General features: G+C 35.1%; 1 protein-coding gene across 5 annotated transcripts in view; it reads right to left on the reverse strand.

Moving 5' to 3' along the window:
* HELZ (helicase with zinc finger) overlaps positions 1-27,378 on the reverse strand; it is a 321,547-nt gene that overhangs the window by 139,065 nt on the left and 155,104 nt on the right. For all 5 annotated transcript variants that reach the window (XM_074224754.1, XM_074224753.1, XM_074224752.1 and 2 more), the window contains exon 13: positions 4,376-4,506. In XM_074224754.1, coding sequence (XP_074080855.1) covers positions 4,376-4,506 — 131 coding nt within the window. The remainder of the gene's footprint in view (positions 1-4,375; positions 4,507-27,378) is intronic.

A 27,378-nucleotide genomic window follows, 5' to 3' on the forward strand; every position in this document is an offset into this window, starting at 1 on the left:
TGCAGGGCAATGGGGGGCTGGAGCAGCTTGCCCAGGGTCACACAGCTGGGTGATTTCTGGGTATCTGGGGCTGGATTTGAGCTCAGGTGCTCCTGATTCCAGGACTGGTGCTCCATCCACTGCACCACCTGGCTGCTATTATTATTATTATTATTATTATTATTATTATTATTATTATTATTATTATTGTTGTTGTTGTTGTTGTTGTTGTTGTTGTTGTTGTTAATTTTAATATTTTTCTCTTCTCTTTATTGCTCATGCAGATCTGTATTTTTTGGGGGGAAGGGGTATTATGTTTACTCTTGAACAAGAATAGCAAACAGTTAATGTTAAAGATGGGACATAAACTCACTTCTTCTTGACTGTGAAGCCAGCTTTCTATCCTTTAATGATATATACAATAGCAACAAGAATAGCAAAGTATAAAAAACACCATTTGTACAAAAATAAGAATAAATAAAAAATAAAAAAATACACACACACACACACACACACACACACACAGAGCTATATAGAGATATTGCAGAAATCCCAGCTCATTTCTTTACATAATCAATATAACAAAATTGAGAGAGAGAATCCATTGTAAACTCATCAAAAGATGTACTTTGGGAAGTTAAAAAAATTATACAATTGGAGTCTAAAAACTGACATCATACCTCAAAGATTACCTTTGTTTTCACACCACATTCAAAAATGTAAAGCATTTAGAAAACAGTAACTTGGTTCAAAAATGCCTAAAAAGACTGCAAGCTTTTGCAATGATATAATGTACTATGCCCGTGAATTCCTGCCACAACAACACAAATTTTGTTGGACTTAGAAGATTTGCAATGAGCTGCAGAGGCTGCTGAGTGGGGAATTAATTGTAAGTTTTTCCATCAAAACTACATAACTTAGACACATAATAACATAAGTCCTATGAGGAACATGACTGGTACAGGAAGTAAGAAAGGAAAACTAATTTGAAAAGAAATTTAAGAAAATTGCAATCAAAATGACTGCCAAAATATTAGTGCAAGAGAAGTAGATAGTTCTGGTAGCAAAATACTCCATGCATGAAGACAAAGGGCTAATTTAATTATTCACAGGAAAAGTTATGGAAAGTCTCCGTCAAAAGCATTGTGATGATACATTTTAGGGTATTATTTGAAAAAGAGAAAAAAAATAATTACAAAAGTTCTTTTCACCTTAGACAAATTAGCCTTACATTTGGTAACACTCTCTTATCTGAAGGTCACTTTTTTGGAAACCTTAATGGTCAAGAACTCAGAAGCAATTTTTTGTTTGTTTAGCATGCTTCCAAGGAACTAAAATAAAGGTCACATAGTCCATGTGATAAATTAAATGCATATTTCTTCAGATAATTTCTCAGGACTTCATTCAGACCTTTATAGACAGTTCTAATAAACTCTAAAAATCAAACATTTAACTTCAGCAATCTTTAGTTTACAATCAACTATTCTATCTACTCAATAGTCTTGAAGGTCATTATTACATTATATACACACATGTATATATCATTTGGTATAAAGGATAGAAAGCTGGCTTCACAGTCAAGAAGAAGTGAGTTTATGTCCCATCTTTAAACATTAACTGGCTGATCACCTAAGCTTTTAATGTTCGAGGCATCTCCCTAGTACTTTAAGTTGTGGATTTAAGTTGTGCATTTATAAAGGGAATTTTCTTACTCAGGATTTTCCTGTTCTAATGAGGTAACAGGTTCATTTTCTATACCTATGCACATTTGCATTTATATTATTATAACTATTATTCATAATGATATTGTTAAACTACTTTTGATATACTCTGTTTAAGGAAGCAAGGAAATGACAGGAATTTTTCAAGTATTTTAGAATATATATATATATATATATATATATATATATATATATATATATATATATGTATTTTAGCATTTTTTTGCAAGGCAATGGGGTTAAGTGGCTTGCCCAAGGCCATACAACTAGGTAATTAGTAAGTGTCTGAGGTCGGATTTGAGGTCAGGTACTCCTGATTCCAGGGCCCGTGCTCTATCCACTACACCACCTAGCTGCCCCTAGTAGTTAATATTTTTAAATAGCATTTCCAAAATTTTAAAAACTTTTAAAATTTATACCTAATAATTAACACATATGAACTATCTTTAAATTGTATTTTTTCTAGTCTGCATTTTTAATTAATAAAATATTACTATAAATTATTCATTTTGTTACTCGCTAGCCTTTCCCATTTGGATCCAAATGTTTTTTTTCCTTTTGGATGGATGCATACCTCTCATGCTTACTCAGGCAGCAGGATTTCATTATTTAAATTAAAATACTCAAAAGGAAAAGTCACATGACTACATAATACCTAACTGACATTTCAGACAATAAACTGTTATAACACAGAATGCTTGGAATCTACTTATTGCTGTTATCTATTCTGAAGAAAATGTATGTTATCCATCAGTTATAAATATGTCAGACATAATTAAAGGATAATATAATTTAAATACTAATCAATTCGGAAATAACTAGCACATGAAGCAAAACTATCTTGTGAAAAATCAATTATGAGAACAAATTTTGAAAAGATCTGGATTCCTATTTCCATAACTTACAGAAAAATATTGAATATTAAATTTTGTTTCAATATCATCAAATTAATTCAACCAAAGAAAGTTCACCATGATTCTATCACTCCAAATGCCTTAAAATTATGATTCTAATAAAATTCTAGACTGGTGGAATTGACAGAAAGACTTAGTAAACAATTTTCCTCACAAAGACAGGAAGGTTCTGTTCCACCTGGGTTGGAAAGGGTCACAGTGCAACCAGGATCTCAGACGCAGCAGAGTGAACATGGAGCCCAGGTCAGCATACGCCTCAGCGCAGCCCCGCACTAGGAACCTCCAGAGATACCCAGTAGCTCTTTTCAGAGTGCTCAACTCACTGATGGCAAGGTGGGGCAGGGGAGACTGCAGAAATCTCTCCACTAACTCTGGGACAGGACTCTGTTGTTTTGCCCATATTCAGATCCAGGTCAGAGTCTGGGGCCCCATACTGCCATAGGGGAGTAGGGAATCTCCTCTCAGTTCCAGAGCAGAGGGGGAGGCCTATAGTCATCCACAGACCAGAGCACAGACAAGACAGCAGAGTCTCTCATAAGATCTTGAAAAAATTGAGGTCCCTGGAGGGTATCCCAAAAACCCACAAAAGCTTGGGAACTGCAGGTATTCCTACATGGGAAGAAAATACTGACAACTCATATGAACTTTCTTTTTATTAGAGCAGTTAGGAGCATATTTAGACAAGGCCTGAATATGAAGGTATAATATAACTGAATATGAAGGTATAATATAATGATGGAGTCAATGGGTGAAAGGGGAAATGTACTAGGACAAAGGGAAAGGAGAGGTAGAATAGGGTAACATTTCACATAAACGAAAAACCTTTTGCATTGGAGTAGAAGTGGGGAAGGTTAGGGGAAATGGCTCAGAGAGGAAACACCAAATACACTTAATAGGGTATAGAAATCTTTCTTAACTTAAAGGAAAAAGAAGGGGAAGGGAGAAAGAGGATAGGGAGAATATGAGGGGGGAGATGTAGGTGATAGAGGAGAGGGAAGATAGAGGGAGATGGTAGTCAGATACAACACACTTTCTTTGTTTTCTGGAAGGTAGTGAGGTTGGGGAGGGGGGAACCTGTCCAGGACAATGCAGTTGGGTGGTTGTTGGGTGTCTGGGGTGAGATTGGAGCTCAGGTCCTCCTAGCCCCAGCACCAGTGCTCTGTTCCTTGCACCACTTGGTTGCCCCATAACTCACTTTTGAGGAGGAACAAAGTGAAAGGAGAGGAAGAATCGAATAAATGGGAGTGAGGAGGAATGAATGGAGGGAAATACAATTAGCAATAGCAACTGTGGGGGGAAAAACTTTTCTGATGGACTCATGATAAAGAATGCAATCCATCCCAGAGATAGAGTGAATAGTATCTGAACACAAACTAAAGAACATTTTTTTTCCTTTTAATCTCACTATTTTTCATGAGGTTTTTCTATTTTTGTGGGGGGGAGGTATTACATTTACTCTTACAACAAAACTATTTTAGTAATGTGTAAATAAATAAATAGACATCAGAGAGATGGATAAATTAAAATACAAAAATAAAGAATAAATTAAATGTTTAAAAAAAGTAGAAAACTTTGAATTTCTGATGTTTTAACCTTATTTCATATTAACATTTTTATTTAGTACTCATATATTACCAAAATACCAAAAGAAAATTTTATGCAAAGTATACTTGTGTTTCAGAAAATGCCTTAGCTGATCTAAAAAAATCCAAAATAGCATTAATATAAGATTCAAGTATTAAATGTTTTGCATTATTATACCTGTTAGGACTCCAAGGTATGGTGGGAGTCATGCTAACATCTGGAAATAGAATACTGTTGTCTTTGATCCTGTCCAAAGCATAATGCATTTCACAGAGTGGTAATCGATTTAATTGAAACTGAAGTTCAACCTGCAACCAAAAAGATAAGAAAAGCTTAAAGTACAATGGTAAAAAGCTATTTAGAAATGAATACACATAGATCTTTGCATTTGTGAGGGGAAAGAGACTCTTCTGTCTTTTTATTTCTTTTTTTTTCTTTTTTTTTTCAGGTTTTTGGAAAGCAAATGGGGTTAAGTGGCTTGCCCAAGGCCACACAGCTAGGTAATTATTAAGTGTCTCAGACGGGATTTGAACCCAGGTACTCTTGACTCCAAGGTCAGTGCTTTATCCACTATACCACCTAGCTGCACCTTGTCTTTTTATTTCTACTGACTTGAACAATGCCTTCTCTATTTTTCTTTGATTGGTCTCCATATAAGAAAGCTCTTGGCAAGGAACTTCCTCTACCAGTACAAGTCAATCAAGTACGCATTAAGTACTTAGAATGGGGCAAGCAGAGTGTTAAGCAGTGGGGATACGAAACCAAATTAAAAGGGGTCCCTATTCTCAAAGAGGTAACAGAATATTATATAGCACTTTTAATCATAATATCCATGAAAGGGAAATGCTACTATCAATATTATCATCTCCCCCTCCTTTATATGAAGGTATAATACAATATATTATAATGATGGAGTCAATGGGTGAAAGGGGAATGTACTAGGACAAAGGGAAAGGAGAGGTAGAATGGGGTAAGATATTTCCCATAAAAGAAAAACCTTTTGCATTGGAGTAGAAGTGGGGAAGGTTAGGGGAAATGGCAAAGGAGGCAGACAGGGGTTAAGAAATTTATCTAGGTTACACAGGTAATAAATATGTAAAGCAGAATTCAAATTCAGTTCTTCTTGATTCTGGAAGGTAACCTTAAATTGGAACATAAAAATGAGAAAAAAAAAAGACCTGCTGTTTCAGAAGGTAGTGCTTGAGTCTAGAAGAAAGACAAAGAGGCAGATATAAGAATGCAGCACATTCGAGATATGGGGGGCAGCAAATACAAAGGCTTGGAGACTACAGATGGACTTCATGTATGAGGAACAGTATGTAGGCCAATGAAATATATGGGAAGGGAAAAATATGTAATAAAGTTGTAAAGGTAAGAAGAGAGTGTAAAGTGCTTTAAAAGTCAAACAGGTGGTTTTATATTTGAGCTTCGATTAAATACTTCTTCAATTTAATTGGAGCTTCCAAAAGGGAAGTGCTTCCAAGTTTTGTTCATTATAATTGGTGTCATACTTGGGATCATACCAGTTTTCTATTTACTATGCTAAAGAAAATGGTCATCTTATTGCTCAGATTTCAGTACACAGTATTATCTTGATCAGTCAACTAGAATCTAGCTTGAAAACTTCAAGCTCTGAAGGCTCAGGAACCAGATTTGAACAGTTTGCATATATAGATAATCAGACTCTGGGAAAATAACTCATTGTTACTAAATTCCTAAGACTTCTGACAAGATCACAGAATGTCAGTACCTTTAAAAGAAATAATAACTGTAGAATAGACTGAATATTAATATTAACCAGTCATCACAATTCCTTTCCAATAGAAAAATCTACATGGGAAAATCAAATTAAACAGAAGGCCAGTCAGTAAAGACAGTTAAAATAATTTTTTTAAAAGTTCAAAAACCTAAATGGATAGTGCAATGAGACCTATCTCCAGTAGAGAAGAATACATGCAAATGGGCTAAAGTATAAAAATTGATCAAAGCACTCTTTCTCCTACAGAATCATAAGACAAAATTTTTAATTTTTTGGATTTCCTTTTTCTAAGTCTCCTGCAAATAATAACATGTAGGAAATCAATTAAAACATCATTTATTTTAGATTAATTTCTCCCTCTTATTTCAGAAAATACCTTACTAGTTCCTTAATAATCGGTTATTACTTTGATGTGCTCACAATTATATTGGAAAAACTTACAAGCACTTCTTTCTAGTAAATGACAATTTGATTTCCCTAGCCAAATTTAAAGACAAATACTATCTAAGCATATCACTGAACTGGATGAGAAAATTTTAAAAAATATATCACAGGTTACTTTAAATAAAAAACTAATTATTTCTGAATCCATTACTTGTGCCAAGGAAAAACAAAAATGCTGAAAAAGTAAGGTCTATGAGTCAAGAATCTTTGTTCAAAACTCAACTAGAATAGGTCTACTTTGAATCAGAAGCTAAATCAGTTATTTTAAAACTTAATACCATATTGTAAGGCAATTAGCCATTATGGCTTAATGACAAATTATCTAAGTAAAAATCTCCAAATAAAAGGAACTCCCTTCATTTTTAAACCCTCTAAAACAAAGTCTCTCAATAGCCAATCTATTAATAATTATCATGTGAAAAACAGTCTACCATGTCAGAAACTGTTTAAATTACCAGAAACCTCCAGCCCTAGACCTATGATCCTATTATTGTATAAAATCATCTTGTATAACTCCCTTGTTTAAAAAAGATCCAGAAATTTAACTAAATAAACTTGCTCAAAACCACAAAATGAATCCTATAGCTTTGGATTATATCATATGACCTCCTTCATCTCCTTTGGGTAATTAAGGTTCCAAATCTAACATCTGGCCTAGTCACCTAGGAGAGTGATAAAGGGATTGTTCCTTTAGAAAAATTATACAAAATTATCAAGTAACTCCACTATCCACTGCGCCACCTATCTGCCTACAATTGAAAATTAAGATGGATACCAACACAGATTATAAAGTTTGAACAGAAAGACTGACTTTATTATTCTAAGTTTTCCTTCAATCCTATGGACAAGGAAGTCAGTGTTAGGCTGCAGATTTTTATCTTCTGCCAAAGGTGACATATCTTTTCACTAAATGTTATACTGATTTAAGAAAAATATGTAATGATGGTATACCTAGAGAATTCCAAGAAATCATCCAAAAAACTATTGGAAACAATTAGTAATTTTAGTAAAGTAGCAGGATATAAAATAAACCCTCATAAACCCTCAACTTTTCTATATATAATTAACAAGATACAGCAGGAAGAGCTAGAAAGAGAAATCCCATTCAAAGTAACCTCAGACAATATAAAATGCCTGGGAGTCTATTTGCCAAGGCAGACTCAGAAACTTTTTGAAAACAATTACAAAACACTTCTTATACAAATTAAATCAGATTTAAATAACTGGGCAAATATCAACTGCTCATAGATAGGTAGAGCTAATATAATAAAAATAACAATTCTACCAAAACTAAACTACCTATTTAGTGCCCTACCATTCAAAATTCCAAAAAATTACTTTAATGAGTTAGAAAAAGTTGTAATTAAATTCAAATGGAGAAAAAAAAAGTCAAGAATTTCCAGGGATTCAATGAAAAAAAAGTGTGAAAGAAGGTGGCTTAGCCCTACCTGATCTAAAATTATACTATAAACCATTAGTCATCAAAACTGTCTAGTATTGGCTAAGAAACAGAATGGTGGACCAGTGGAATAGACTAGGTGCAATAGAAGGAAACCATTAGAGTAATCTGCTGTTTGATAAACACAAAGAGTCCAGTGATTGGGATAAAAACTCTCTTTGATAAAAACTGCTGGGAAAATTGGAAGTTAGTAGGGAAGAAACTTAGATTAGACCAACACCTCACACCCTATACCAAGATAAGATCCAAATGGATAAAGGAATTGGACATAAAAAACAATACTATAAACAAATTAGAAGATCAAGGACTAGTTTACCTATCAGATCTATGGAAAGGGAAGCAGTTTATGACTATGGAAGAGATGGAGAACATCACTAAAAACAAACTAGATGATTTCAATTACATTAAATTAAAAAGGTTTTGCACAGACAAAACCACTGTAACCAAGTTCAAAAGAAATGTAGTAAATTGGGAAACAATCTTTACAACTACTGTTTCTGACAAAGGACTCATTTCTAAAATATACAGAGAACGGAATGAAATTTTTTTTAAAAAGCCATTCCCTTGCATGAACTGATGAGCAGAATCAGAAAAACACTGTACACCCTAACAGGAAACAGCAACATGGGAGTGATGTTCAACCTTGAAGGACTTGCAATTCCATCAGTGCAAGGATCAGGAACAATTTTGGGATGTCTTCAAAGGAGAGTGCCATCTGTATCCAGATAAGGAGCTGTGGAATTTGAACAAAGTGCAAGGACTATTCCCTTTAATTTAGAAAAAAAACAGATACCCTATTGTCTGATCTTGTTACCTCTTAGACTTCTCTTCTTTAAGGATATGATTTCTCTCTCATCACACCCAACTGGGATCAAGGCACAACATGGAAACAAAGTAAAGACTGAAAGAGTGCTTTCCGTGGGGGTGGGGGGTGGGGGGGAGGGAAGAGAGATTGGGGGGAAACAGTAAAACTCAAATAGTATCTTTAATAAAAATAAATTTTAAAAAAGCCATTCCCCAATTGACAAATGGTCAAAGGATATACAAAGGCAATTTAAAGATGAGGAGATCAAAGCAATCCATAGTCATATGAAAAATTGCTCTAAATCATTACTTCTTTGAGAAGTGCAAATTAAAGCTTCTCTGAGGTGCTACGTCACACCTGTCAGAATGGTCAATATGACCAGAAAGGATAATGATCATTGTTGGAAGAGTTGTGGGAAAACTGGGATACTATTACATTATTGGTGGAGTTGTGAACTCATTCGAACTTTCTGGAGAAAAATTTAGACCTATGACCAAAGGGCAACAAAAATATGCATACCCTATAATCCAGCAATACCACTACTGGGTCTATACCCTGAAGAGATGATGAAAAAGGGTAAAAACATCACTTGTACAAAAATATTCATAGCAGCCCTGTTTGTGGTGGCAAAGAATTGGAAATTAAGTAAATATCCTTAAATTGGGTAATGGCTTAGCAAACTGTGGTATATGTATGTCATAGAACACTATTGTTCTATTAGAAACCAGGACAGATGGGAATTCAGGGAAGCCTGGAGGATTTGCATGAACTGATACTGAGTGAGATGAGAAGAACCAGAAAAACACTGTACACCCTAACAGCAACTTGGGGGCGATGATCAACCTTGATGGACTCACTCATTCCATCAGTGCAACAACCAAGGATAATTTGGGGCTGTCTGCAATGGAGAATACCATCTGTATCCAGATAAAGAATTGTGGAGTTTGAACAAAGAGCAAGGTCTATTACTTTTAATTTAGGAAAAAAAATTGATATCTTATTGTCTGATCTTGCTATCTCTTATACTTTATGTTTCTTCCTTAAGGATATGATTTCTCACTCACCACATACAATGTGGATTAATGTATACCAAGGAAACAATGTAAAGACTGGCAAACTGCCTTCTGTGAGGGTTGGGGGGAGGGAAACAAGATTAGGGGAAAAATTGTAAAACTCAAAATAAAATTTTTATAATTCAAAAAAAAATATATAAGTAGAAAAAAAGAAGCATGGGAAAATTTATATTAACTGGTACAAAGAAAACTAGAATTAGGAAAACAATGAAATATAAAGAAAACAATATATTGCAAGAACAAAAAGTCAAAACTAAATCCAATGTAATTATAATGACCAGACTACTTTGCCCAGAAAAAAAGATAAGAAAATTTGCTTCTTTGAAGAGGCAAGGAAATATGAGGATAGTACAATTTATTACTGTTAGCTGATATTACTTAGTTTTGCAGAACTTCTTTCTTTCCTTTTTAAATTTTATTCTTTGCTATAAGAATGGTTCTCTAGGGGCGGAGCCAAGATGGTGACAAGAGAGGAAAGTCTCTTAGGCACTCTCTCATAAAACTTTGAAACTAAGGACTTTCTAAATTTTCGAGAGACAGCACCCACAGAGGGACCCAGTGAGGCAGTTCTCCTACTCAAGGTAAATTGGAAAAGAGCAGAAAGGCTCTGCTCCCCAGGGTCAAAGGGGCGGCACACCAGAGGGGTGGCCTGACAGAGCAAAAGAACTTCAGCCTCCCAGAGGCAGCCCCAGGGTGCTGGGAGCCTGGCTCACAGCAGCAGGGGAGCTTCCTGAGCTACACCCCAGGGAGCACCGGACACAAAGGGGGGAAACAGCGGGTGACCTCTGCCAGAGAGGGCACGTGAAGTCCAGCCCTCAGGGCACACAGCAAACAGCAAGCAGCAGCATTGCCAAGGCTGACCAGGAAACAGAAGCACGCTGAGCCAGGAGCCTCCAGGGCATGAGCCCACTGAACTCAGGGAGGGGAGTGAAGAGAGACTGCAGAGCTTGGTCCCTGGAACAGGACTCTGGGGCTCTGAACACATTCAGATCCTGATCATAGTCTAGGCCCCCCCATAGAACAGCAGCCCCCCCACCTCAGCCCCGTGGCAAAGGGGGGCACATATGGTCATTCACAGACCAGGAGGAAGGACAGAGCCTCACACACTGAGACACGTGTGTGAGTGTCCCAAAAGCTCAGAAAGCACCCCCAAAACAGGCTTAGGCTGGGAAAATGAGCAAGCAGAGGAAAAAAGAGGAACACCATTGAGAAATATTTTGCATATGAGCCCAAGAAGGATCAAAATACTCAGTCTGAAGATGAGGAAGCACAAGCTCCTGCATCTAAAGACTCCAAGAAAAACAGAAAATGGGCTCAGGCTATGACAGAGCTCAAAAAAGATTTTGAAAATCAAATGAGGGAGTTAGAAGAAAAACTAGGGAAAGAAATGAGAGAAATGCAGGAAAAACATGAACATGAAGTCAGCAGCTTAGAAAAGGAAATCCAAAAAAAATGCTAAAGAAAAATAGCATGCTAAGAACCAGCCTGGGTCAAATGGATAAAACAGTTCAAAAAGTTATTGAGGAGAAAAATGCTTTAAAAAAGTAAAATTGGCCAGATGGAAAATGAGATAAGAAAGCTCTCTGAGTAAAACAAATCCTTCAGACAAAGACTAGAACTCAGGGAGATTGATGAATTTACCAGAAATCAGGAATCAATACTTCAAAACCAAAAAAAAAAATGAAAAATTAGTAGAAAATGTGAAATATCTCATTGAAAAAACAACTGATACGGAAAACAGACTCAGAAAAGATAATTTAAAAATTATTGGAATACCTGAAAGTCATGATCAGGAAAAGAGCCTTGACATCATTTTCAAAGAATTACTACAGGAAAATTGCCCTGATATTCTGGAAGCAGAGGGCAAAATAGAAATGGAGAGAATCCACCGATCCCCCCAAGAAAGAGATCCCAAAAAATCAACCCCCAGGAATATTATAGCCAAGTTCCAGAACTCCCAAGTCAAAGAGAAAATATTACAAACAGTCAGAATCACACAGGAGTTAGCAGCAACTACATTGGAAGCTCATAGGGCTTGGAATATAATATACCGGAAGGCAAAAGAGCTTAGAATGCAACCGAGAATCAACTACCCAGCAAAAATGAATGTCCTCTTGCAGGGAAAAAGATGGACTTTCAACGAACCAGGGGAATTTCAAATGTTCCTGTTGGAATGGCCAGAGCTGAACAGAAGGTTTGATCTTCAAATACAGGACTCAGGTGAAGAAGCATAGAGATTGGAGGAGAAGGGGAAAATATGAGGGACTTAATGATGATGAATTGCATGTATTCCTGTATAGAAAAATGACGCTGATAAAACTCATATGAACCTTCTTAGTTAATAGAGCAGGTAGAAGGAACTTTTATAGTTGAAGCACAGGAGAAAGCTGAATTTGAAGATAAAATATGGTGTAAAAATGGAGTCAATAGAAAAAAGGGAAATGTAATGGGAGAAAGAAAAAGGAGAGGGGGAATAGGCCGAGGTATTTCATATAATAAAATTTTTCTTTATCGCAATGAACTATTGCAATGTTATGGAAGGGGGGAAGGCATCAGGGAAATGAGGGAATCTTCGCTCTCATAAGAGGTGGTTAGGAGAGGAAACAGCATCTATACTCAATGGGGTATAGGCATCTGGAGTAAGAAGGGGGGGACAGGGGGAAGGTGGGGGGATGTGAGTGATGGAGGAGAGGATGGACCATGGGGGGAGAGTGGTCAGATATAACACATTTTCTCTTTTACTTCTTGCAAGGGGCTGGGATTGGATGACCTGTCCATGACTATAGGGCGAGGTGGATGCTGGGCCTAAGGGGTAGTAGGAGGGCAGAGTCAGAATGAAAGGAGAGAGAAAATATAGTACATGGTAGTGGAGAAATACAAAAGGAGGGAGTTGTGATCAGCAATGGCAATGGTGGAAAAATATGGAAGTAACTTTTGCGATGGACTTATCATAAAGAATGTGATCCACCTGTGACAGAGTTGTTGGTGTTGGAACAAAGACTGAAGCACATTTTTTATTATTATTATTTGGGGGGGGGGGGGTGTTCAGGGCAAATGGGGCTGGGTGGCCTGTCTGAGGCCTCATAGCAAGGTGATCGTTCGGTGTCTGAGGCCGGATTGGGACCCGGGTGCTCCTGGCTCAAGGGCCAATACTCTGTGCACCACCCAGGCACCCCTACTATTATTACTATTTTATTTTATTTGGGGCTTTTTTTTTCTTTTTTTGGTTTTTGCAGGGCAGTGGGGTTGGGGTGGCTTGCATGTCATACAGCTGAGTGATTATTGGGTGAATGAGGCTGGATGTGGGCTCGGGTGCTCCTGGCTCCAGGGCTGGTGCTCTGTCCATTGTGCCACCTGGCCATACCTACAATATTACTATTTTTTTAATTTTAACTTTTTTCTCTCCCTTTTACTTTATTGCTCAAGCGAGTCTATATTTTTTGGGGGGAGGGGGTATTTTGTTTATTCTTAAACAAGAATATTTTATTAATGTATAAAAAAACATTATTTGTACAAAATGAGAATAAATAAACATTAAATTAAAGAATGGTTCTCTAGGTAATGGAGTAGAGGGTATATAATTAGACATGAAGATGGTATAAAAAAACTATAAAAGCAAAATTAAAAGAAAAAAAATGTTATAAGATCTGATTCTACAGAATTATAATACTTTCCATAACAGATTAATTCCATAATCCTATAACAGATTATTCTCCATCATTGGGTGATGAAAGTAGAAAAATATATAATTCAAGAGCTTACAGAAAAATGAATTTTGAAAACTCTGTGCATGTAATTGAAAAAAATTAAAAATAATCAAAAAAAAGAAAGATAGCACTTAAAAAGTGTCTTTGAGAAATTTTAAAAAATCCTAAAAAGATGTGTTCAGATATAATGTTACCCTTCAAAAAGTAGAAGTGAAAAGGGAAACTTTTGCTAACATTGATTTTGATGGATAAGGAGAATTATTTACCACTTCTTGACAGAAACTATGATAGAGAAGGAGACAAAGGCTACCCATAGACTGATTAGTACATAATTAAAATGGTTCAGAGAAAGGAGATAAAGGGCTATTGTAGCTGATATTTTTGAAAGGGGAAGTCAGCTCAAAAAGGGTAAGAACCATGCAAGAATGAAATTTTGAAAATTATTCAAAGAAGAGGAAAAAGGGAAGAGACTGATGTGACTACAGGAAAATGCCTAACAAACTCAGATTTTTAAAATATCTAGGAAAAAAAATAACTAAAGATGAATTCTGAAGGGTAGTACAGTACTATAAAAAATAGTATCAGGGGCAGCTGGGTCGTGCAATAGATAGAGTATTGGCCCAGTAGATAGAGTACTGGTCCTGAGCCAGAAGAATCTGAGTTCAAATCTAGCCTTAGAATCTTAATACTTACTTAACTGTGTGACCTTGGGGAAGTCACTTAACCCCACTGCTTGAAAAAAACAAAAAAAAATGAATATCAGAACAATGATAAAAAGAGTGAATTATTAAACTCTTATTTTCTGCCATATTTCTTTTCAAAAAGAATAATTTTTGACAAGAACAAAAAATGGCTAATAAAAAGAAGAAATATAGGGCAATCCAAATGCTCTTAATGTATTCATGCCACTGACATCAGTTTCAAACACTGGGAGATGTAGTTACTGAACCAATGTCAGGGACTTTTAAAAAATATTGAAGACAAGGAGAGATACTAAGGGTTAAATGTACTCATTTTCAAAGTGGAGAGAACAGTCTAAACTTCAGGCTATAGAACTTGACTTCTATTCCTCACAAAATTGTAGGACGCACTCCTGGAACATAACACAATGAACAGAAAGAACTGGTTCAGGGATAAGAAGATCTAGGTTCGATTCCACATGTGATACTTATTGCCAGTGCTTAAGAAAATTGAAAACACTGAACAATATCCTTATAAAATCCAGTCTGCTCTCTCCCTCCAAATGAGTTAGTCAAATATTTCTTAAGCACCTAATACTTGCCAGGCATGGTACTTAGCACTACTGATACAAAAAGAGGTAAAAGACAATTCATGCCCTCTCAAGAGGCTCACAATTTAACTGGGGAAGCAATAAGCAAACAAATCTGTAGAGAAATACAGAAAAAAAAGTAATAAGGGTTGGAAAAGGAGGCACCCTGAAGAAAATAAGATTTTAATTGGGAAATAAGAAATCAGGAAAACATGTAGGCAGAGATGAAGAGGGAGCGTATTCAAAAGAAAGAAGGATAAGAGAAGATGGCTTGAGTTAAGAGATGGAGTATCACATTCATGCAATAAGCAAAGAACTCAGTGTCACTGGATCAAAGAGTATATACTGAAGAATAATAAGGTATCAAAAAATTGTAATGGTAGGAAGGGGAATAAGTTATGAAGGGTTTTTTTAATTAAAGATTTTATTTATTTTGAGTTTTACAATTTTTCGATTAATCTTACTTCCCTCCCCGCCACCCCCCCCCCACAGAAAGCAATTTGTCAGTCTTTACACTGTTTCCATGTTGTACCTTGATCCAAAATGAGTGTGATGAAGGAGAAATCACATATGAAGGGCTTTTAACACCAAACAGAGGATTTCTGTATTTGATCTCAGAGAACCACTAGAGTTTATTGAGGGGAAGTGGGTGGGGTTCACATGGCTACACATATGCTTTAGAAAAATTACTTTGGGAGCTGAATGGAGGATAGATTGGAGGGAGGAAGAGGCTTCAAGGAAGAAACTCACCAGCAAGCTATTGCAATGATTCAGTCATGAAGTGATGGTAGTTATGATAGTGTCAAAGGCAAGAAGGGACCATAATCAGAGATGCTGCAAAAAAAGTTTGAATGTGGGGTTTGAGAGATAATAAGGAATGAAGAATGACGACTAGCTTGTAAAACTCAAAGAATTAGAAGGATACTGTTGCCTTCTAGAGTAATAAGGAGGGCAGAAGGTGGGGAAGGTTTAGAGGGAAAGAAAGTTCAGTTTTGGAAATGTTATGCTCACTGGACATACAGTCTGAGATATCTGAAAGGCATTTGAAGATGCAAGACTAAAGGTAAGAAGAATCATCAGCATAAATTGAAATCCATGGATGATGAGACCACCAAGTAAAGTAGTCCAGATGTCCTGTGGGACAACTATAGAGAGAATAAATGGAATAGCTGTAGTTAGAGGGTATGATCTGGATAAGGATACAGCAAAGGAGACTGTAAAGGAGTAGTCAGATAGGTGGGAGAACTGAGAGGGTGGTATCCTAAAAATCAAGAAAAAGAGAAAGTGTTCAAAGCAAGGGAGTGCTCAATAGTGTCAAAGGCTACAAAAAGAGCATAGAGAACAGGAATTAAAAGACCAATGGATTTAGAGATCAATGCTAACTTTAATTCTAGGCTCAATCCATCATCCATTCTAAGTATCTGTCCCAAATATATTCTCTAATTAAATGCACTGGCCATTCATCCTGTACAATATAAATTCTTCACCCAGTTAGCTTTTCCTGTATGAATTGGGTTAACAGGGAACTCACTAAAGGGGCCCCAATGTACTGAGATTTGATACAATCACTACATCATCTTTAAGTAGAAATATCTGGAGGAACTCACATTCCACAGAAAATCTCTTCTGTGATTGGTCCTGCTACTGAATACTCCTTTATGATAATTAAATACCCTTGTAAGCATTTTTTTATGCCTTGATTTATATTATCGGAGGGTGGGTTGTTTTGATCAAGTACTCTTATAAGATTTTAACACTACCACATCAAAAAGATAAATACATAAGGACAAAGAGATACTCCTTGTCAGAGGAAAGTACATTTTATTCTAGGGTTAAATAGTTTTGAGTAAATTTTTTTTAAAAAAAGCAAGGTCATTTATCCTTGGCACTTTTAAGTCAATTATATGACTGTAATGATGTGATCTTCCATAGATTATCATTTGCCAAAAGTAATTCCTATCATTTCCTCATATTTACATTAAGCATATTAGCAACACAAATAAATCTAATTTACAAAAAAATTGAGAGATGAGAGAATAAAATTTAAAAAACTGTGAATCAACCTAATTAGATGAGCACTTTGAAGACAGGGACCATGTTATATTTATTTCTGCATTTCTTCTTGTACCAAGCATATTACTTATGTCAGACACTTAAATAATTATGCATTCTATAAATATTAACTTAGTTTTCTAGGTCTTTGAAATGTTCAAAACACAATCTTCTATACATTTGTTTGGCTCAGAAACTTGGTGATTGAACTTATTAGTACTCTTGTTCTAATTCATTAGATGATTATAAATTAAGAATATTACTAAAAATCATGGCAATTAAGTCTCAAATTCCTCAAGTTACTGCTAAAAGAAAAAATGATCAAAAAGGAAAAGAGATGCCAAAATATTCTGACAGAAGCTAAGAAAAATAGCAGCTGTTCTTCTATAACTTATAAATCACTTTTGACAACACTGATAATGATATAGAACATTAATTGTATATTATATTTGCCAGTAATGCACATAATACACAGTGTTTCAGAAATCTCATTTAATCCTCATAAAATCTCCAAGAGGTAGGTACTACAGATATTATTCTTCTCCTTTTATAAATGAGGAAACTGAAGCTCAGAAAAAATTGGTGATTTGTCCACCATCATATAACTAGTTAGCCTCAGAGATAGAATTTGAACCCAGTTCTCTTTGTAGTGCTACTTATTCCATTACAACACAAGCTTTCTCTTTTGGTTTTCTGTCTACAGATACCAAGGGCTCCTATATCTCACCATATCCTTTATGGAGAATTGGCACATTTTGTAAGGATATAATCCAGGACAAAAAGGAATGGAGTAGCATACTGATATCAATGACAGAGAAAGTACCCATAGTGACAAAATCCTTACTTTATTATAATATTATCATAAAAACTTATATTTATGTAGTACCTTCAAGAATTATAAAACACTTTATTCACAACAATCTTAAACTAGGTCAATAAAAACAGACCAATTGACATTTATTAAGTACCAACCATATAGAAAACATATTAAACACTGGAGCTACAAGGATAAAAATAAAATTGCTCCTGACCTCAAGAAGCTTACATTTTATCCAGGGGGCCAAAATGTATTTGTTCATTAGAAATGGGTAGGTGATACAGTGGATAGATTGCTGGGCCTAGAATCAGAAAGAATGGAATTCAAATCCACCCCCAGCACTTAATAGCCATATGACACTATGAATGTCACTTAACCTCTATTTGCTTGAGTTTCCACAAATGTAAAAGGAGGATTAAAATATCAGCACCTATTTCACAAGGTTGTGCTAAGGATCAAATGGGATATTTCAAAGCTCATAGCACAGTGCCAGGTAAAAAGTAAGTGCTATAGAAAACTTATTCCCTTCCCTATCCCTTGCAAAGACAATACAAAATAAATACAAAGTAATTAACTGAGGAGAAAAAAACATGGTCTAATAGATAGGAAACCAGTCTTCTCAGAGTCAGGAAGAAGTGGATTTAAATCTCACCTCTGATATATACTGGATGTAAGATCTCCAAGAACAAGTCAGTTAGGATTATACATACAGATCTGGAAGTAAATCATTTACATAGATTTGATAATTAAGCTCATGAGAGCTAATGAAGACATCAAAAAAATAAAGAGAAGAGGGGTCATTATTGAGTCTTAGGATATGCTCAGTTAGGAAGTAAGAATATGCTTCATGAGACAAAAAAGACCAAGAAGGGAAAAACAAAGAAAAAGCAATATTATGAAAATCATCCAATGCAGGTCAAGAGTCAAATGCTTTTGAGAAGTAAAGAAATGAAAGGAATGAGAAAAGCCAAGAAAACATTTAGAAAGTAAACATAAAACAGCAGAAAGAAATCAATGAAATAAAAAAAAAATCAATGTCTAAAATAAAATTCCAACAAGTAGTCATTCACCTGAAAGAGGAAACACAATGTAGGAAAAAGAATATTAGCCTTGACGTAAGGAGAGAAATGGTTTTGAATTATACCTCCCATATTTATTATCTATAGTACAATGGATAAGTCATAATCTCCCCAAGTATCCAAATCTTCCTCTGTAAAAGTATGATAATACCTGCCTCACAAGATTATCATGAAGAACAAATTTTATGTATTTGTGTGTGTACAATGCACACATGTATATGCATATATGCAGATGTATACATACACATAGCTATATATGCTAAGAGTTAGGCTCAGCCCCAGGTCACTGTTTAAGAGGATAAACTGCAGATTAAGTTCATTCTGCATTGGTGGAGGGAGTTCTTTACCTAGTACTCTCTACACAGTACTATCTGAACAGGGGGTTGTGGCCTGATGCCAAGGTACTCATGGTCTAGCCTAAGGAAATGTGTGATCAATCAAAGAGTGGGGGGAAATGAGTAATTTCAACCCTCTTCATAATATTCAATTATGAGATAAATAACATAACCACACCTACCCTGATTCCCCTTCCCCTCAACTCCTCCAACTTTACTTCCATCTACTGTGTATACTCCTAACTTTCCCTATTCTGAACTATCCTACACAGGCCCTTCAATTATAACCTATCCACTACCAAGGTACCCATAACAGCAACTGCATAAATACCATTAGGAAAACGAAACCCCGTTCTCAATATATCCACTGTCTCCCCCATAGATAACTTTGTGGCAGTCTTCTCTTAGAGGGAAAACTCAACACTGAGGATATGACAAGAGTGAGCTCCATTTCCTTCCCTCTTTTTTGGTTAAGGTAGATTGAAAATTACAGGAAAAGTAGGAATGAACAGACTATTATCTACATGACTGAACTCATTACATTATAATTCCACCACACATACACAAAGCTCCCAATTCATTCTTCTTCCAAAATTTTCTACATCTGTTGAAGGCATCACCGTCTTTGTAGCTACCTAGCTTTACAACTTCAGTGTCATCTCTGACTATTCTTACTCTCTTCAATCAACAGAAATCGGGAAGTTTGAAAGTGGGGTGGAATCTCAAGAAAGTCTGATGAATTCTACTTTAGATATATTGAGTTTAAAATGCCTAAATGATAATCAATTTAAAGTAGCAAGTTGGCAGCTGCTGATGCAGAAATGGAGTTTAAGAGAGTCTAGGACTATACATACAGATCTGGAAGTAAATCATTTTCATAGATTTGATAATTAAGCTCATGAGAGCTAATGAAGGCATAAAAAAATACACAAAGAGAGCCTTAGGATATGCTCAGTTAGGAACTAAGAATATGATTCATGAGACAACAAAAAACCAAGAAGGGAAGAACAATGAAAAAGCAGTATCATGAAACTCATCAAATGCAGGTCAAGAGTCAAATGCTATTGAGAAGTAAAGAAACAAAAGGAATGAGAAAAGCCATGAAAGCATTTAAAAAGTAAACATAAAACAGCAGAAAGAAATCAATGAAATCAAAAAAAAATCAATGTCTAAAATAAAATCCCAAGTAGTCATTCACCTGAAAGAGGAAACACAATGTAGGAGAAAGAATATTAGCTTTGAAGTAAGGAGAGAAATTGTTTTGAATTATATCTCTCATATTTATTGTCTATAGTACAATGGATAAGTCATAATCTCCCTGAGTATCCCAATCTTCCTCTGTAAAAGTATGATTATACCTGCCTCACAAAATTATCAAGAAGAACAAATTTTATGTATTTGTGTGTGTAAAATACACATATATATGCATATATACAGATGTATACATACTCACATAGCTATATACACACTTATTTATATAATATCTATCTTAAAATATAAATATAAACATAAATTATATATATATATATATATATATATATATGTAAGGATAAACTGTGTATTTATGTGTATGTATTCATATATGTGGGTAGTTTTCTCTACCTTCCAACTGAAGTCCAGAAGTCAACAGGCAATAACTTCATATTGAAACCATTCCATCTTAGAATTACCCCATCTCTGACGAACTTTCTGTCTTCAAACAACCCAAATCACATCTTCATAACTTCTAATCATGAATGTATGATCTAACATCAGGGTCAAAATCACATAATAAACCTTCAAATATCTGAACATCATGATTATGACATCTTTGCATTTTCTCAAGGCTAAACAGTCACAGCTATTTCACAATGATATAACATTAAAATCCCTTCAATATTTTGCTTGCCCTTCTCTGGAAACACAAAACATTTTAGATGTTCCTCCTCAATTTTGGAAGCCAGAATTGAATGTAAGATCGATTTTTCCTAATTCATCCTAAACACAGTGAGCTTCTCTTACTGAGGCAGGTGAAATTATAACTTTTGTCCAAAGGCAATAAGAACCATGGCATTAGACAAATGAGAATCTTGCGTTTCATTGCTAGTGATAAGCATTTGTTACAACAAACAAAAAGATCACCAGGATCCAACTCTATCATTATGTCTGCCACCTGCTTCCCCACTAACCAACAAATATGTCAGCAACTCTCATCTTCAAAAACCTTCTTTGATCCATCCATCTCTGCTATTATCTGATCTCTTCTATCTTTTGTGACTAAACTCCTTAAGAAGGTTGTCTATACTTAATGTTGCCACTTCTTTTCCTCTTAGGCTCTTCTTAATTCTCCATAAGTATGAATTCTGATCTTATCAAAGAAGTTGCTCTCTCCAAAGCCACTTTTTCTTTTTTTTTTTTTTTTTTTTAGCTTTTGCAAGTCAATGGGGTTAAGTGGCTTGCCCAAGGCCACACAGCTAGGTAATTATTAAGTGTCTGAGGCCAAATTTGAACTCAGGTACTCCTGACTCCAGGTCCAGTGCTCTATCCACTGCAAGACCTAGTCGCCCCGCCCCCCATCACTATCTCTTAATTGTCAAATCTAATGGTCTTTTCTCAATGCTCAACATTCTTGAATAGCCTCTGATACTATTGATAACTCTATCTCCCTTGAAAATCTCTTTTCTCATGATTACAGTAAACTGCTGTTTCATAAACACAAAGACTCCAGCTACTGGGATAAAAACTGCTGGGAAAATTGGAAGTTAGTATGGAAGAAACTTAGATTAGACCAACACCTCACACCCTATACCAAGATAAGATTCAAATGGATACAGGACTTAGACATAAAAAACAATGCTATAAGCAAATTAGAAGATCAAGGACTAGTTTATCTGTCGGATCTATGGAAAGTGAAGCAGTTTATGACTAAAGCAAGAGATGGAGAACATCAAAACAAACTAGATGATTTCGATTAGTAAACTATACAGAGAACTGAGTCATATTAAAAAAAAAAAGCCAATCCCCAATTGACAAATGGTCAAAGGATATACAAAGTCAATTTAAAGATGAGGAGATCAAAGTAATCCATAGTCATATGAAAAATTGCTCTAAATCATTACTTATTAGAGAAATGCAAATTAAAGCTTCTCTGAGGTACCACCTCCCACCTCTCAGACTGGTCAATATGACCAGAAAGGATAATGATCATTGTTGGAAGGGTTGTGGGAAATCTGGGACACTATTACATTGTTGGTAGAGCTGCAAACTGATCCAACCTTTCTGGAGAGAAATTTGGAACTATACCCAAAGGGCAACAAAAATGAGCATACCCTTCAATCCAGCAATACCACTACTGGATCTATACCCTGAAAAGATGATGAAAAAAGGTAAAAACATCACTTGTATAAAAATATTCATAGCAGCCCTGTAGTAAAGAATTAGAAATTAAGTAACTGTCCTTCAATTGGGGAATGGCTTAGCAAACTGTGGTATATGTATGTCATAGAACATTATTGTTCTATTAGAGACCAGGAGGGTTAGGAATTCAGGGAAGCCTGGAAGGATTTGCATGAACTGATGCTGAGTGAGATGAGAAGAACCAGAAAAACACTGTACACCCCAACAGCAACATGGGGGTAATGATCAACCTTGGTGGACTTGCTCATTCCATAAGTACAACAATCAGGGACAATTTGGGGTTGTCTTCAATGGAGAATACCATCTGAATCCAGAGAAATATCTGTGGAGTTTGAACAAAGACCAAGGACTATTACCTTAAATCTAGGAAAAAAACCTAATATCTTATTGTCTGATCTTGCTATCTCTTATACTTTATGTTTCTTCCTTAAGGATATTATTTCTCTCTTATCACACTCAATTTGGATCAATGTATACCATGGAAATAATGTAAAGACTGGCAAATTGCCTTCTGTAGGGGGTGGGGTGGGGGGAGGGAAGCAAGATTAGGGGAAAAATTATAAAACTCAAAATAAATAAAATCTTTAATTAAAAAAAATCTCTTTTCCTCTAAGTTTTCCAACACTTCTCTCCTAACTCCTCCTCCTACCTATCCGACTCCTTCAGAGTCTCTTTTGCTGGATCTCCATTCAAATCATGCCTATTAACCATAGGTATCCTTCCTATAAGTCTTCTAGGGCCCTTTTCCCCCAATATACCATTTCACTGAATGACCTTATTAGCTTCCATAGATTCTATTATCATTTCTGTGTTTATGATCAGACCCTAACTGTTTTGATGACTTTCAGTCTCATATCTCCATCTACCTAGTAGACATCTCAAACTGAATATCTGGTAGACATCTTAAACTCAGCATGTTCAAACTTCAAGTCATTATCTTTCCTTCCCAAATCCTCTCCCTTTCCTATTATCATCAAAGGAACTACCATTCTCCTAGGCACTTCTCTCATGCAACTCCCATAGGCAATTACCCTTGTGACATCTGATATATCCTCCTTTTTCTCCTCTGATCCTGCAACCACTCTAGTCCAGGCCCTTATCACCACCTTACCTCACTCCTGGACTATTACAATAGACTTCCAGATAATCTCCTTGCCTCAAGTCTCTTCCCACTCCAGGATCATCCTCACTGAGTTATCAGTATTTTTTCTAAACAACTGGTCTAACTATGTAATCTTTCTATTCAATAAGCCCCAATGACGCCCCATCATCTCCAGAATAAAATATAAAATCCTCTGTTTGGTTCTTAAAGCCTTTCATAACCTAGATCCCTTCCTATCTTTCAGGTTTCTATCTAACTGGTTGTTCTTCACATAAAACACTCCATCTCCTGACATCATACATTTCACTTTCAAGTTCCTATAACTAGAATTCTCTCCCTACCCATATCAAACACTTGGATTCCTTCAAGTGTCAATCGAAATCCTACCTTCTACTAGAATTCTTGTCTAATCCCTCTTCATTATAATTTATCCTGTCTATATCTTGTTAGTCATTACTGCTCACCAAGTGTCTCCCCCATTAGACTATGACCTCTGAGAGCAGGGAATTTTTATTGTTTTTTGTAATTCAGTGTTTAGTACAGTTGCTATTGATTAGCAGTTGCTTAATAAATTCTTGCTTACTACCTAATCACTATGAAAATAAATCCAGCTTATGAACTAACATCTCTTGAAGAGGATAAGAACACAGAAAACTCAGTAAGACCCTCCATATTCAATTTAATGCATGTGTGTATATATATATATATTTATATTTATATATGTATATATTTAAGTGTATCATAATGTCAATGCAAAGGTAGGCAAAGATAAGGGTAAATGGAGAAAAATAAATTGGAAAATATGGTTCAGGAATGGGCAACAAGAAAAGCCAATCCTCATATTATAGACTACACAGAAGCCTTACAACGAAATGTAAAAAATATTTTCTTCATGAAGAGAATGAGGAATGAGGAGCCATTGGACTATGGGTAGCACTCAGTCACATCACAAAAATAAAACTCATTCTGTTTTAAGAGATGGAAAACAAATTGAAAAGCATTTTTGAATCTACCACCTATCTGAAGCATGACTATCAATTTGTTAGAGCAAAGAACAAAATCAACATTAAATTAGAAGAATAAAAATGAGGTATGAAGAAAAATTAAAACTGCAACCTAGCCTATTTAAGAATTTTTTGAGTCTAAAAATGGGAAATGGACAAAATAAAAGAATGATATGTATTAGAACTGTTTCTGAAGGAATTTCGATTAACATAAAATTAATTTCTACAAAGAAAAGGCCAAAAGGGGATAGGAACCACCTTGGCCAACAACCATTTGATCTCCTTGCCAAGCAAAAACAAAACTGGTTTAGATTTAAATCCATTTGTAAAATCCTAAAAAGATGAATGGTGAAGTAATGTCATCAGTTAAAACAATGAGAAGAATAAGATGGAAAAACAAGAGAGAGCTTGGCAAGACATCAATAAGGGATATAATCATAAGCATTAAAGTTAAAACTGAACAGAGAACAGTGAAGGAAAAAAAGATTTATCAAGCTTACACTAACAAAATATTCTCTTCATCACTGTCAACACAAAATATAACAAAACATTTTCTTCATCACTGATAATCACATTTGGACTCAACATCATAGTCAATGATGTGCTGCATGATAAAGTGAAAATGGTACTGAAAAAAATAAAAATCAAAACAAAAGCTGCACTGGACCAAGTACATGGATAGGAGGTCTATCCTGGAGATTTCACCACTGATATCAATGAGGGATCAGTTTTCAAACTATTTGAAAGAGGAAAGGATTTCAAATAAGTGAAAAAAAATTTTCATATATTACTACTACCATGATAGGCAGCAAGTGGATAACATACTGGATCTAGAGGCAAGAATACTTGAGTCCAAATTCCACATTGGACATATACTTGGTTAGATCTTTAAGCATTATTAGCTTCCTCATGTGTAAAATGGGAGTAATGATACCTATAGTACTATATCATGGGGTCGTTATGAGACAAATGAGAATGTTTGAAAAATACATTGCAAACCTTAAACATTATCAGTGTTGGAGAGGGGAAAAAATGCCAACTACTTACAACTTTATCATCTTAAACTTACTGAATGTCTATTAAACTCCATTCTATTATGTGAGGTATGTACATATTTTGTAAATGTGTGTGTGTGTGTGTGTGTGTGTGTGTGTGTGTGTGTGTGTGTGTGTTGGTGAGTGTATATACCTCCAGGTTGAGTTAGGTCAATCTCTTTTAAGTGAATATGGATCTCACTGAAGAGAGCCTGTTCTGTTCAACATAATCAGTATAATAACATTTGCAAACATCATCTGGAGAACTTCATTATAGATAGGAAAACTTACTTCTAGTTGGATTTAGGTAGGATATCCTCCATCACATTAGAAAACACATGGGTGAGTCTCCCTGTTTTTGCCTTAATGTTTCTGCTCAAAAAGTTGCTGAACAAAGTTACCCTCATAACTATACTTGAATTATGATCTTCTATGATTTAAATATATGAATGAGAGCTATTGTATTTTAAAATAAGTCTTTAAGACTGTTATCCTTCAACCAAGTTAATGTTTTTACCAAGTTAATTTTTTTTTGTTTGTTGCTTTGGTTTTTGTTTTGCTTTGGGTAGAGAATATAATCAACAATTAACATAGGAGCATTTAACATTATCTCTACCTTTTAGTTGCATAGCTATGAAAATGTGATCTATTGTCAAGTATCACCTGCAAAAACTTGCCTGTTTTTTTAATGTATTTATAAAGGATAACCTCTAAATGCCTGCAAAATTTTATTTTCATGATGATTTTATAAAGATTAGAAGCTAGGCATCACAGTTGTTAATGTTTTCTTAGCTGCCATTTTATGGTAACAGTGTTGAATACTGTGATCTTTTCTTTTCTGCAGAATCTTTTACCCCTGGATATAATTGAAAAATTCTTTGGTGTCTTAAAAAATTTTCAGTACTCCAGCATAGATTTCTTGAGTTTGTGTTTGGTCAAATACAGCAATTCTTACTAAATTTACCTAAAGTACCATTGTCACCTCATCACACAGGCTAAATGCAGTCAAAACAACTTATCATTACTGATCATAACCTGCCATAGAAATGTTGGCAGAAATATTGATTTAGCATCTATTTGTTGTCCTCCTTCCAGTTTTATCTATAATGCTTTCAAGATGAACTCTTATTTTTCAAATGCCAAATTCTTTTCCTTTTATTTTGTACTGTTTCCTGAAAAAAATAGTCCTCATATTCTTTTATCATCATCTGTAATTTTTTGAAAATGAACTTCTATACAAACCTATATTGCCCTTGGCTACCATATTTCTCCACTTGGTAAGACTGCTAGCTCAGATAGTTTGTGTGTTCTTTTGGACTTCCTTGTTATGATGATCTTTTGCATCATTTAAACTTCTCTAAGAAATGCTAACAATTAATGTTCCTATTTTTATATATTTTCTGTTGTCTAATAATTTAAGAAGTTAGAATGAAATTGCCATAAATTATAAGGAAGTGCTTTGAGATTACAAAGAATAAGTTCACTGACCAGCAAATGGCTGAACAAATTGTAGTATGTAACAGAATACTATTACAAAAAAGGAAACACTGAATATGAAAATTTCAGAGAAATTCGGGAAAATATACAGATCGGAACAAAAAAGAACCAAAAAAAAATCTTTTTCAACAAGATCAAAATACACAATGACTACCGTAATGTAAACTGCATTCAATTAATGTAATAAACAAGTAAAAATGTAACTGGTCAAGAGTGAGAGAAAAAGTGATGTTGGTTTTGTTGGCTTATTTTACATAAATTTTTAATACAGGGGAAAATTTCAATAAGGAGAATGTCATGTCAGGGAAATGGCTATGGAATAAAAATCAAAATGCATTAATTCTCCT

Source organism: Macrotis lagotis, chromosome 2, assembly GCF_037893015.1.
Source record: "Macrotis lagotis isolate mMagLag1 chromosome 2, bilby.v1.9.chrom.fasta, whole genome shotgun sequence".
NCBI lineage: Eukaryota > Metazoa > Chordata > Mammalia > Peramelemorphia > Peramelidae > Macrotis > Macrotis lagotis.